Source organism: Molothrus aeneus, chromosome 2 (genome assembly GCF_037042795.1).
Source record: "Molothrus aeneus isolate 106 chromosome 2, BPBGC_Maene_1.0, whole genome shotgun sequence".
Lineage (NCBI taxonomy): Eukaryota > Metazoa > Chordata > Aves > Passeriformes > Icteridae > Molothrus > Molothrus aeneus.
Window position 1 is genome coordinate 76,963,024 of NC_089647.1, and position 14,200 is coordinate 76,977,223.

Below are 14,200 nucleotides of genomic sequence, written 5' to 3' on the forward strand. Positions count from 1 at the left end.
GGTTAACAGGCAGTACCAGGCTAGGTGGACCTTGTAGTGTGCTGGAGCAGTTCTCTACCTCTTAATGTCATTGTGTGCCTGTGCCAGGGCTCCTGCTTGAGCTGTGCCTTGATGATGCAGAAATTGGCTTGCTAGGAAGGGTTTAAATATCCAGTTGTGGGAAGCTGCCGGTTGCACAAGAAATAGTTACTAGTTTGTCACCAGAAGGTGAGAAAGCTGAAGGTCACTAGAGACCAGAAACTAGCTGTACTGTTTTCCCTGCCTGTTAAACTGGTTAAAAGGACCATACTGAGTACAATAGAAGTCACTGTAAAAGAAAGTTAAGAGTTTTCCCAGCATAAGTATGTCCAGGGAATAATCCTCACCTGTAGATATAACTTGAATTGATAGCTCTGAGGTAAGGCTCCTTATTTGACCAGTTTGTTATATTAACTGGGCAAGGTGAAAAATTTGAACAAGAGGAGGAGAATAATATTTGTTACATTTTTGCCACAATCTTTTATCACAAAGGCAATTAACTATTTCCTTTTCCACAAAAGTTTCTTAGGATATCCATAGGGTACAGAAGAGGAAAAAGGCCTTTTGCCTTCTGTAAAGGGCAGCAAATTTGAAGCAGCAAATTTGCACAAGATAGTTTTGTCTTGATCTGATTTTTCTGTCCCTGAAACAAACCTGCAAGTCCTAGGAAACCGAGTTCTAGCAATCAACTTACATTTTTAAGGGTGAAAAGGAGGACTCTTGGAACTACCAGTGAGTCAGTCTCACTCTGTGCCCAGTACAATCTTTGAACACATTGTCCTGGCAGCTGTGGAAGATGGGGAGGTGATTAGAGATGCTGATATAGCTTCCAAAATGCGAATCATGCCTGATTAATTTAGTGGGTTCTGTGATGGAGTGACTGTGTTGATGACTAGGGAGCAACTGATATCATCTGTCTTCTGTAAGGCCTTTAAGAGGGTCCCACCCAACATCCTTGTCACTAATTTGAGGAGATCTGTATTTGATTAATTCAGCAGATAAGAAATTGACTGAATGGCCATGTTAAAAAAATTCAATTCGGTGCCTCAGTATTGACATGACAGTAACAAGTGATGTCCCTCAAGATACTGGAACATGTTGCCTAGAGAAGGATGTGGATGTCCCATTCCTGGGAACAATCAGGGCCAGGTTGGATGGAGCTCTGAGCAACCTGCCTGGTGGGATGTGTCCCTACCCATGGCAGGGGGTTTGGAACTAGATGATTTTTAAGGCGCCTTCCAAGGCAAACCATTTTGTTTTTCTATCATTCTGCAATTAGACAAAGAATTGAAAATTATTGAACTTTAAAAAAAAGGTTTTACCAAAAAAGTCATAAATCAACTTTTTTCCATTAGTTTAGACACTTAGCACTTCATGTGACTTCCACTCCCTTAAAGATTGTTAGTCTTCATGTGAATTGTATCCTTTTCCTTTCAGGATGACAGTGATGTTTATATTTTGACTAAAGTGTCGGATATTTTGCACTCAATATTCAGTAGTTACAAGGAGAAGGTACTGCCATGGTTTGAAAGGTTACTTCCACTAATTGTCAACCTAATTGTAAGTACCTTGTTTTCCTTTAATTTAAACATAATTATTTTTTCTGATGGGTTAATATGCCTTCCATGCTGAAGTCTTAGAGAACTTGGTAGATAGAATGTAGCAATTACTGTTTTACAAAATAGAGGGTTTATTCTACATCAAGGATGAAGTTGTTACCCTGTGCTTTCTGAGCAGGGTCGTTGCTGTGCTACTTAAAATCTGTGTCTCAAAGATCCAGGATCACTGACACACACAACTGTTTTCATAAATTTAATTTCCTTGAGACTGTCCAGTATCTCAAAAATGGATTTCAAGAGGAGGGACAAAAAAGTGTTGCAGGCTCGTGGAGAAAAATTGAGACTGATACATGTAATGGAATGTGAAACAGAGGTGCAAAGATGGACACCTGGATTTTGTTTTGTTCATGGTATTGCTGGAATATCGCTACTGCAAATTACATGGTTTTAGGATTGAATTTAACCCATGAAGATTTTAACAAAAGTATTAGACCACTGTTCCTGTGACTGTTGTTGATGTGCTCATTGGCTGTGCAAGAATTCAGGGTGTCTGAGCTGTTGGCTGTTTGTGCCGCAGTGCCCGCATCGGCCGTGGCCGGACCGGCAGTGGGGGCTGTGCATTTTTGACGATGTGGTGGAGCACTGCAGCCCCTCCTCCTTCAAGTACGCCGAGTACTTCCTGCGGCCCATGCTGGAGGCGGTGTGTGACAGCAGCCCCGAGGTGCGGCAGGCCGCTGCCTACGGAGTGGGAGTGATAGCGCAGTTCGGCGGGGACAGCTACCGGCCCGTCTGCCCAGGTACTGGGGCCGAGGGACACGTGCAAATGGCTCACCTTGGGGTGTGCAGGGCAGCAGATGGCCACTACTACCTGTGTCGTAGGCTGGTGATGGATTGAGTGATAAAGTGCCTCAGTTCCTCAGGCTTTTATTGTTCTGCTTAGTAGCATTCCTGTTGCAGCACTGACTGCTTAGCAAACTTGATTTACATATTCTTTTTTAAAATATGATCTGGCATGCAAATGTTAATTTCATAAAAACCATCTTGTTGATACACAGCTGTCTCATAGATGCTTTCTAGTAATATTGATGTGGTTACATATTAATGCAAATGCCTTTGGATGTCTGGAAAAACTACACAAGAGACATATATTAAGGAATAGCCTACAATATGACTTGTGTGGCTCTCTGCTTTCTGACTGTATAAAAAGGAGCCTGATTTCTGTAAAGTACTCATTTCTGAAATGAGTATGAGAGTACTTATCAGAAACACTTTGTCTGCTATGTTTCTGAATGTTTCAAATTTCTCTGAAGCTTCAAATTCATCTTAAATTTAAAGAAATTATTGTCTGCTTGCACTCTTCTTGCCAGTCACCAAAGTTAATTTTGCACACTAAGTAGCATCCCTTATGAAAGGGGTTTTTTTTCCTTTTTTTTTAAAGAAAATCTATAGTATGTGTTTAAAATATGTATTTTGCATGAATATTAAATGAAAGTTGAATTAAGAAAATAAGAATCGTCTGATAGGGATTGACACAAGTCTTGCCTACATCAATCAGGGTTGTAATTTTCATTGTTAATGTAACTGTTACATGATAACAATCAGGATAAGGTGTCTTTTTAAAAAGAAAAAGGAAAAGCAATGTGGGAAGTCTTGCAATGAATCATCAAGAGCATGAAAAATTAGAATTGTCTAGACAGTTCTGATTTTGAAACTTTTTGAGCTTTTTAGCATCTGATGAAGTCTAATTTTATTTTTCATTAATTACATTTTATCTTACCCTACTTAAACTTTGTAAAATCTTTGATCCTTCTCTTTGTACTTGAACAAATAATCCTTGATTATGCCCAGACACCTGGCTTCTCCTTAAGTTGAATTTTGGATAAAATATACTTTCACCTTTACAGTATACAGTTTATTAGCAGACACCTCAAAAGTAATCCAAATCCTTTTGTGCATACATGAAAGAACTTTATGATTTATTTTAATAGATGAAGATATGCTGTGATTAGAAACAAATCCATGTCATGAGACATTATCTACCCCAGAGGTTTTGCTATATCTCTGAAAAACATCATGTCTGTGGGCTTTTATTTGTAACTTACTTAGTTAACTTACCCAGTAACTTTACTGGGTGATATACAGCACTGGCATATTGTTCTTTTGCAAGTTTGAAGAGTATGTAAATACTCTTCAGAAAAAGCAGAAGTATTGATATAAGCATTTTTGGCAGTCAGTTAAAATTGTCCAGGAATATAGGAAGAACTTGTAAATGGCATGTGAGTTACCTGATGAAACAAACATCAAGAGAACCAGATTTTGTAAAGGGCAAAGAAATAGGATGGAAGGGAACTACAGCAAAACAAGTCACTTTCTCGACAGGGGTACAAGGTTACAATTGATGCAGCTGGCAAGGTTGCTTCTGTTATGTTGGTCGAAGAATATAATTAGCTGTTCTCTGTGAAAATTGTATCAATCAACTGCATGGATTTCTTCCTAAGCCACATCAGTGGCCTCAAAACTGGGTGGTGCCAGATGTCAGAGCAGTCAGTCCTTGGAGAAAAGCTTAACATTGTAGAAGATGGGTCTTCCACTGTCAAAAGGCTTTTTTAAGGTTTATCTAACACAGTATCTATGTGAGAATGCATCTGTTTTATAGACAAGATGAAAACTTGTCTGGTAGGCTGTAGGGAGAAAATTATGCTGATTCATTTTGATGCCCTCCTAATTTTACAGTTGCAAGGACACACATACCTACAGAGTCATTCATTAGTATTACTGAGTGGGATACAGATGAGATTAGATTTAGCTTCAGCAGCCATGAAAACCTGAGGTATAAAATGCAGACTCAGTTGTCCTGAACATTGTAGACCTCTCTGAAACAAACTCTGCTGTGGAGAATAACCCAGCATCATTATCCTGCATTCAGTATACATAAGCTAGCAGGTCTGATGTTTCTGTAGTTCTGTAATGTTTAACAGCTTTTCCATAGCTGCTTAATTCTTCAAAAATCTAATGCAGTGGACTTAATATAGAAAGTGGATTGTGCATTATTTAACTGCAAAGCTTCTACTTATCAAAATTCAGAAGTGAGAGATCTTACCCTTCCTCAATAATTAGAGTTATTTTGAAGTGTGCTTTCCGTACAATTCCATAACCTGCTTACTGTGCTGATAGAGAATTTCACAGCTTTAGTATTTTATTTTTAGCAGAAGAACACAAGGACAATTGTTCCTGCTTGCATGTAGTGTGCTTGGAAGCCTTCATGGACACTAGTAGCTAAAAATGTGACATTAATGTTCATTTAGAAGGGTGTATGTGGTTACCCACATGACTGTTTAAAAAAATATAATTGCTATTAACCTAGGAAAAAAAATGGCATATTTCTTCCATTGAAAGATTTCCTTGATTTTTATGATCCTAGCTATGCCAAGTTGATTCACCAGGTGAGATTACTCCTATGACCTTTTCCTAGGGCACCTTTTAGTGGTGGGAGGTGTGTATGTGTACATCCATACATATTTTATATACAGATGTGTGATAGTAATAAAGTATAGCTTGATTGTGCAGTTAAACTTTATTCTTGTGTTTTTAACAATTAGAGGCACTTCCATTGCTGGTGAGAGTCATTCAGTCACCAGATGCCAAAGCCAAAGAGAATGTGAATGCAACAGAAAACTGCATTTCAGCAATAGGAAAGATAATGAAGTTCAAGCCTGACTGTATAAATGTTGAAGAAGTCCTTCCACACTGGTTATCATGGCTTCCACTTCATGAAGACAAAGAAGAAGCTGTTCATACTTTCAATTATCTGTGTGACTTACTTGAGAGGTAAGGCAAAGTCTTCACACTAATGCAGAAAGTAAGCCTGTTTACATTCTCTTTCCTTGCCCTCTTTTTCCAAAACTGAGAAACTATGAGGTTAATCTACATATGGTTTAGAGGAGATAATTAGAAATTATCAGTCAGAACTGAGCCTTGCCTGATGTTATTGCTGCTTTTTTAAACAGTTACTGTTCTTGTCCTAAATAGTGTCTGTACGGCTGGAAAAAAAATCCTGGCTGCTTTATATATCTATAATGACAAAGGATCTGCAGAAAACTTTTACAGAAAATTTCAGGAAAACTTTTTGATACTCTGCTTACGTATCAGGACCAGTAGCTGATCAGGTTTTTGCACCCTTTTGCTTTTCAACAAAGTGAAGTATAAAGCAGAGAAATAATATGGAAAAATTCATTGTACAGTGCTATCTCCCTTAATAATTATTTCAGCTATCATTGAAAGCATCTTATCCCACAGTTTATTCTTTGGGTTTGTGCTCCCTCCTGCAGGTAAAATGAAAGAAAAAAGGAAACAGTTATTCTAGTGTGATGCACTTCATAAATGAGTGAAAAAAGGTAGCCTCTGAGGTGTTATGTAGTGAGCACATTCTGGCTGGCACTGTATTACATCTTAGGAGAAAAATATAAGAGAAATAACTTAGATTTCTTACAGTCTTTTGTATTTTGTGAATACCTTGTGTCTCTGGGTGCTTTATTAAGGCAGAGTCTCAAAATTGCAACTGAGGTCCCTAGATTGATTATAGAGCAGTGAGATACAGATGAGAGACACCATAATAGGGCTGCCAGGTGCATGTGAACAGGAACATAGAAATTGAGAATTGCAGTAGCAGCTCACTTCTGTACCCACGTCTGTGCAGGTGGCTCTGCCTGGCTACCTCCTTCTCTGGAGCTCTGCCAGTCCTACATTCACAGCCTCTGCATTCCAGCAATGGTAGGTGGCAGGGCTGGAAGTAGATCATGTGTTCCACACAGATTCCTGATTGCTAATACTCCTCCACTCCAGCATTTGGCTGGGAAAGAGGGAGCAGAACTGCTTGCTTGCTGTGTCACGGAGAGTGCTGGCAGAGAGCTGAAGTTACTGACGCTCCTGACGCCAGTAACACAACATCCTGGGAGGCACCAGAGAGAGGAACAAGTCCTTTTAGGCAGGGTATTTCTGTCACACTATTTACAGTTCCATCTGCATGGAACTCAGCCATTCTGTAAAGTTCAGAACTTCTTCCTGATAAAGTTTAGGCTGAGTAAAGGATCAGGTTAAATATTAACAGAAGGGGGAACATGCTGTCAGCAGGCAACAAAGCTGTGCATACTTATTCAGCTGTGTGAAACATAAACCTAAATAAGCAGCTTCAGAATAAGATCATTCAAAATCACTTCACTTATGTGTAAAGTGTTTATATTATTTTTAGATAAACATTAATTCCTTTGCAATATGTCTTTTGTAACAGCAATAACCCAATTGTCCTGGGTCCCAACAATTCCAATCTTCCCAGAATACTGGGGATAATTGCGGATGGTGAAATCCATGAAGCTATCAAACACGAAGATCCATGCACCAAGCGGCTGGCTAACGTTGTCCGCCAAGTGCAGGTAAATAAATGCTTGCTTAAGTAGAAAGGGAACATTTAGAGTCTGCTTGCAGAAGGAGCTAAACTGTTAAACCAGTTTTGAGAGCTTATCTCCTTAGAGAATAAGGGTTCAACCAGTGATCTTGGAGATCCTTTGATGTTCCTTGAATGATTCATGATAAAACTTGGTGACATTTGCACTTGACTAAAATAACTGTAACTAACCTTCCTGCAGCGAGATGGTTAATATGTGAGCCAGTATTAGTTTTTGTGGGGTTTTTTTTCTGAGTCAGAAATTAGAATCTGGAGAGAAATCTGCATGTCCTTTTATCAGTGAACTGTACTGCAGGATTTGATCCAAGATGTGATTCTTGTGAGGGTTACCAGCACCCTGTGGTGACTTTCTAGTACAGCAGCAGCTTGGGTTCTTTGTTAGAGAACAAGTGCAAACCACAAGTTATTTTACTACTGCCCTTTTCAGTCCTGTGCAAATATAGGTGGCTTTTTGATGTTTTCCCTGCCTTTGGGGAACTGCTGTAAGGTTCACATCCTTTATGCCATAATGAGTCACTTAATGATGATGGGGATGTCCAGGTACTTAAACAGTGCTCCTCTACAGTGCTGTAAGTGATAGTGCTCATAGTGCAGATCTGCTCCAGGGCCAAATGTTGTTGGGTGGATGTAGTACTAATGAGGGAAAGGTGCCTGGCAAGCATCTTGCTCATAAAAAAGCATGGAGGATTTTATGCAGCTGATCTTCAATTATTATCTTTCTACCTGACCTGCTTTGGCAAAATTCAGGTTCGAGAATTTTAGAAACACTTGACATTGGAACTGATTCACCTGTATGAGTGTGTCAGCCTGAGATATCCATTCTGCCTGGTAGGAAAAGTTGTTAAAATTGTGAAGGCATAAAGTGAAGGAAATTGAGCAAGTTTCAGAGTGAAAGTAGTGTAAGTGACTGCTCTAAATTCTGCCTGACAGATACAAATCCTTGCTGTTAGTACTCAAAGTCTAGGAATGCACCTTTGTATTAGGGTTTACCTAATGCATTTGTTCACTTTACCTCAAATCATCAAGGTTTGTTTTTTTTAACACTACAGTGGCACATACATGTATAGATGAGTTGTTTACAACAATGTCTGGTTCTGGCCGGGATTGATAGAAACTTTAATGTGAGATAAGACCTTCAGCATTGGCTGAATGATATACCTTTGGACTGAGGAGAAAAACATAATCCTCAAAGTCATGTCTTTTAAAAAATAGAGTTTTAGCACAGTGTTACCAATCCTATTTCTCTTCATACATAGTATTTTAACTTTAGTAAAGCTGTAAGAATTTTATACTCTTACTAACTGTAAGAGTCTTATACTATGATAGGAATTTTCAAGGTTGTGGAGTTGCTAACAAGCTCCTGCTTCCCAGATTCCAGGAGACTTTTTTTTAATTATCTCAGTAAGCTGTTTCACTGCCAGTGTCTAACATGATCAACATAGTCATTATTGGAATTGAGTATAAACTTCTTTGCTTAGGTATTGTCAGGCCAGAAATATTTCAGTGGAAAGTATCAATTTAAATATGCATCAGAAATGCTGGAAGAGTGCATTTAATTCTACAATATTTCATCATACATAAAGAGTCTAAAATGCCTAATGGTATTTAAAACTAAATCCACAAATTTACATTTGAGAGCATTTATTTTTTATTTTTTGAATCCTTTTTTTTTAAACTTTAAATTTTGAGTAAAGAGCATTGTAATAGAGCTGAATGTAAAATATAACAAATATAAATTAAACTATTTTTAAATTTTACTTAAATTATACAGTTATTGCAAAAGCCAATCTAAAGACCTAAACTCAGTCACCTGGAATTTTTTTCCCTGTCATTATCCTAAAGAAAGCAGGGTGCTAATTGCTTCCATTTTCTCTTGATAAGTGAATAACTACTTTTTCCTCAATCTTGATTAGTATTCAGCACTTTCTGGCACCATTAGAACAGACCTTACTGATGGTGACTTTAAAAGCTAATGTCTCAGCTGAGGGCTGTGCTAGCACAGATGAAGGGTTTACATTTACCCAGACAGATGCTGTGCAGTTCTCTCTGGGAAGTAATTGACCTTTCCTTTCACTACAGAGCCACGCCCTATGTTGGCAGCAGAATTTTGCACACCCTCATGTAGCACATCGTGCTGTAATCCCAGAGCTCACCTTGAAGCTCTGAGTGTGTTACTGCTGCACCAGTGCCCAAAACACTCATGTGGAAGAAGCATGATTCAGTTTTGCCTGAACATTTGTCTTTTAACTTCATTGCAAAACCATCAAATGCTTTAGCTGTGGTTGACACAGACATGAGTGTCATTTGTTAACCCACACAGTTGTTACAGGGAGTTCCCAGGAGTCCCAAATCAATTACTCTGCTGCTGTTCAGCCTTTTGGAGCATCTCAAGGTGAACCTGTGTAGCACTGTGTACCCCTGAAGATTTCAGTCTCTTTGGCATGTATATTACAGGAATAAGCTGAGTGAATGTTGAGCTTTGTAAAATAGCAAAGTTTAGAATGTGCCTTGGACCCTTTCAGCCTGCATAAAGACACCTTCTCATTTTTTTTCTAGACATCCGGAGGACTGTGGACAGAATGCATATCACAGCTCAATGCAGATCAACAGGCAGCCATACAGGAGCTCCTGAACTCTGCTTGAAGGGCCTTAATTATCATCTGCAAGAAAACTAACTCCAAATAAACGTTTACCCTATTGTTTAGGTTTCTTTTGTTTCTTTTCTGAGTAAAACCAGAACTGTAGTGCGTGTAGGCCATTCTTCTGCAACCTCCAGGCAGTGGCAGCAGGAAGAAGCATTCTTTCAGAACGGTGTTTAAATCGGTTTCTATCCCACAACATGAAAGAAGTTTCCTGTAAACCCTACAATAGCACTGAAGAGTATTTTTCTAACGGTATCAGCCATCCATATGATGGTGAAAGGGAAACAAGTTGAATTTTCTCATTAGACATAAGACCTTCAGCAGTAGATGTACGTTATAACAGATAAACGTTTCTCTACATCTAGTGTTAATTGTATGAATTGGAGTGTGAGTCTTTGTAGGGTAGAAAGTGTCCTTCTGCCCAACAAGGTAGTAGATCAAAAGATGAAAAACTGAAGACGAAAATCGAGCATGAAGACCTCATTGATTGCACTTTCGATTCCCAAAAACAACTTGTACAGTGACTCAATGAGGAAAGCTGTTCAGCTTCCAGCCCTTGAATGTGAAGTCTCTTTGGCATGTCTGACAGTATCTCATTCACTCCTCAATAAATGACATTGAAACACAAGAAGCTTGTGTAGAAGTTCAGTGATGTGTGGTTCTTTTAATTTTCTCTTGTGAAAAGATGAAAATAACAAACTATACAAGTCACGATTTTATATAAGAAACTTTGTATATTGTTGCCTATTACAGATTTTATGCTTTTTTGTTTCTTGACTTTTTAACAAATTTTTCACCTGAGTGTGTAGAATGGAAACTTAATGGCATTCCTTGTGTGACAGTAAATATACATATCTTGACTTTAAAATGTTTTTCATGTTCAGATGCAGTTGCATTTCTTAACTTATAAAATGTAGTGTTGTACCAGCTGCAGATGTGCAACGTGATCGGGTAGGGAGCAAACCTGTTGTAGTAGCCTGTGTTTCATTTAAAGCAATCATGCAGTTGACAGCCTGACCTGAAAGAATCAAAAAAACCTTCTGGTCTTTTCTGGTACTTCAAGAGCAATACATCATCTACCAGCAAACATAGGCGTAGATTACCTGATTTCTATCAAAGGTGAGTGAGGTTTTCCCACTCTGTTACTTCAAAGCTGTTAATATATGCATTGATCTTTAAAAACTTAAGTTCTTACTGAAGTGTTCTTCAAGTAGATCTCAATTGTCTCTTGAAACAGATCTTCTCACAAAGAGAGTGTAAGTTTTCTTCCTTTATAATAAGAAAAGGTAGAACTTTACATGTAATAAATGCCTCTCATACTAAAGAATAAACTTAGTTTTGCCTTTGAAAGTGTTTCAGAAAAGAAGGTTAAGAATGAGGTGTACCAAAACCAGCCCAGAACAATTATACCCAAAGGTTTGTGAGACAAACTGCCTTAACCATAGAACTTGACAATGTAGTTTGTTTAGAGGCAGCTGAAATAGTGCAACAAAGTGCTGTTCCAGTTTTCATTTTGTTCAGTATTGGTAATCTCTTATTTACAGAAGTTCAAGCATTCATGCATCTGGAAGATGAATGCTAAGGATTGGATACCAGGGCTGTGAGAGAACTAGTAAGTCATGTCAGTTATCTCAAGCACTGGTCCTAACAATTTTGCTATACTCTATCTATCTTCTTTGTGGGGTTTGTTTTTTAGGTATTTGTTATTTCAATTTCTCCTCAGTCTAAAACATGTAAATTTTGCCCTGCAGCAAACCTTTTGTACTTTTTCTCAGATCTCAAAGCTTAGATTTTTTTCCCCTTTCTTTGGACTGTGTGGTGAGAATCGTAGCACATTTGGCATTTCCCAGAAACAGTGTCAGCTTTGGCTCTCTGTAACATAAGCAGCATTTGAATTGCTCTCCTAATGGACCAGCTGTAATCCTCTTGCCTTCCTTTTAGTTAAAGTAACTGAGAACAAATAGAACCAGGGGATGGGGCTGCTCTGTGTGCTAGAGCCAGCACAGAGCATCTTTGTGCAGTTGCTTTTACCCTGTTAATCATTTGATCAAAGCAAAGGGCACCCAGTGAATCGCTGTCAGCCTGACAGGTAGGTTGGTTCCGGGTCCTACCTGGAGATCTGTTCTTGCCTGTCCCCACTGAACTTGTCAGGGTTAATCCAAAAGCTTCCGTAGCATTTTCTCAATTTGCACAAGCTTTAAAAACTACACTCCCTTTCCACCAATTTAAAAGCTGTCTGGATCACTTATATTGGCTTTTCTGGTTCCTTAATACAGAATTTTTAAGCAGTCAACTCTTCCTGTTCTTCATTGCACTTAAGTACTGTTGTCCAAAGAAAGTATAGTAGTAGAACAGTAGCTTTAGCTGCAGCTATATATTTTAAAGTGACATCTTTATGAAGGAGCCCAAGTAATCTTAAACTGTGGTACTGATATGGGAAAGGTAGTTTTGATTCAACCACTTTTCCTGGGTAGAACTCCAGTCTTTCTTTAGCAAACTGCTCAGCTGTTGCATGGGGTTGAGAGATGTACCTAGTGTGGCATGAAGAGCACTGCAAACAATAGCAGTGTTTCACTGCCTGAACAAAGAGTTACCAAATCCTCCCTAGACATCCACACAAAAGTGCTCAAAGTTGCACTCAGAAACAAAAGCACAAGTAGAGAACACCATGCAGGTGTTCCAGGACTGGAGTTCCATTAGCCTGTTTAATAAGCATATGAGAGTAACTAGCATTCATGAGCACAGCTTTCAAAAGTAGCTCATCTCCCTGAATGTGGGTGAGTTTCCATCTAAGCCCTCACCCATTCTTACTGTTCTGAAAGTGAAGCTACTTGCTTTGTGTTTGCAGCTCTAGGCTGGTCATGAGAGATAATAATGCAGATGAATGTCAAGTCTCCTTTACCTGGCTTTGTCTACAAGATCCCCCAGAGAATCTGTGCCAAATCTATGTAAGAAAGTGACTTGTAGCCTTCATGCTTACAACATGGGGTTTGTGTACTGCTGAGGTATTCTGTCACTGCTTTTTTCCCTGCAGAGATTTCAAAGTGTTGCTTTACCAGCAAGGGCTGGTATTCCCCAGCATAGAACAGTTGTTGTTATGCCAAATGTTGTCTGTTCTCTACACATCTAGATGTGTCAGTCTCATGTATGAAGTACATGCATGAGAGTAAGACGTGTTGCACAGTTGGAATTTTTGATGAAATAAAGAATTAAGGAAGGTGAATTTCCTATTGACTCTGTGTGCTTCTCTGTATTGGCTATGCAGCTGTCTCAGGCTCTTGAACTGGAGCTTTGTTTTTCCCTTAGTGGTATCTGTAGGGGTGCACACATACGCTGAGTCTTCAAAATACAATGAGGGTGTTATTAAAAATAATACAAAAGTCAAGTACTTGCCATGTGTTTTCACAGCTTTGAAGTATTTTGTTGGGCAACTTTGTGGAAGAAAATAATACAAAAGTCAAGTACTTGCCATGTGTTTTCACAGCTTTGAAGTATTTTGTTGGGCAACTTTGTGGAAGAGCCTTATCCTTTGCTATTCAGTCATTTGGTTTGCTTTTCCTTTGCTAACTTAGAAAATGCTACTTCCTTTTATGGGGCTCAATGGTACCTTAAATTCTAAGAAATGTATTTGTGGTCTTCCAAGAAGCAATAAACAGGATCTAAGTGTCTGTCTAGTACAGGTCATTTCCCCTGTTGGTTATCAGGAAGATGTTTGTGTTGCTTCAAGGAAGAACATCTCTCAGGACAGCTTAACCTCTGTTGAGACTTAGGGGTATGGGCTCAATATTGAATAGAAGTCATGGGATTTGTTCAGGAAAAGGCTTCTACAGCATCTTCTCTGAAGCAAAAGAGAAATGAGGAATGGAGGCATACTCAGAACATGAAAGCTTTGTTTCCTGTCTTTGAATACTAAATGCTTACCTCAGCCACAGTACAGTTATTCCAGTTGAAATCTGAGTTTGTCTCTGGAGTTTTCAACCACTTTTTTGTATCAGAGTATTTGCTTTTCAAAGGTTATATCTTGTTCCTCACAGCCCACAAGGCCTAAGTGTTTGGTCTTTACATTTGTCACAAGTTCACAGATTTTGCTCACTGAATTAAATCTGATCTTTTTAATTACCTGGTAGAGAAGCCACATCACCTCTCAGCTCTTCTGAGCCTATTTAGGAAATCAGCATGGGAGTGGCAGCCTGGGATATCTCCTCCTGATGAGCAAACAAATGATGCTCAGTGCAATTGCTCACTACCCACTGAGCGATTCCAGACCCACGTTCCTATACCCAGATCAGCCACCCTTCCAGGTAACCCCCCCAGTTTATACACTGGGCATGGCATTCTGTGGTGTGGAATATCCCTTTGGTTAGTTTGGGTCACCTGTCCCAGATATGGTCCCTCCCAGTTTCTTTTGTGTACCTCCTCATTGGCAGAGCATGAGACAGAGGGGGAAACAAGTCCTTGACTAGGATAAACAAAACCTGGCAAAAACTAAAACATCAGTGTGTAATCAGCAACATTTGCAC

At 39.0% G+C, this 14,200-nt stretch overlaps 1 protein-coding gene across 1 annotated transcript in view; it reads left to right on the forward strand.

The window, feature by feature from the left end:
• Window positions 1–12,907, forward strand: part of IPO5 (importin 5) — a 44,866-nt gene extending 31,959 nt beyond the window's left edge. Inside the window, exons 22-26 of the mRNA XM_066545128.1 lie at window positions 1,456–1,578; window positions 2,155–2,374; window positions 5,177–5,405; window positions 6,865–7,006; window positions 9,595–12,907. Of these exons, the coding sequence (XP_066401225.1) occupies window positions 1,456–1,578; window positions 2,155–2,374; window positions 5,177–5,405; window positions 6,865–7,006; window positions 9,595–9,681 (801 nt within the window). The 3' untranslated portion in view covers window positions 9,682–12,907. The remainder of the gene's footprint in view (window positions 1–1,455; window positions 1,579–2,154; window positions 2,375–5,176; window positions 5,406–6,864; window positions 7,007–9,594) is intronic.
• The last annotated feature ends 1,293 nt before the right edge of the window (window positions 12,908–14,200 follow it).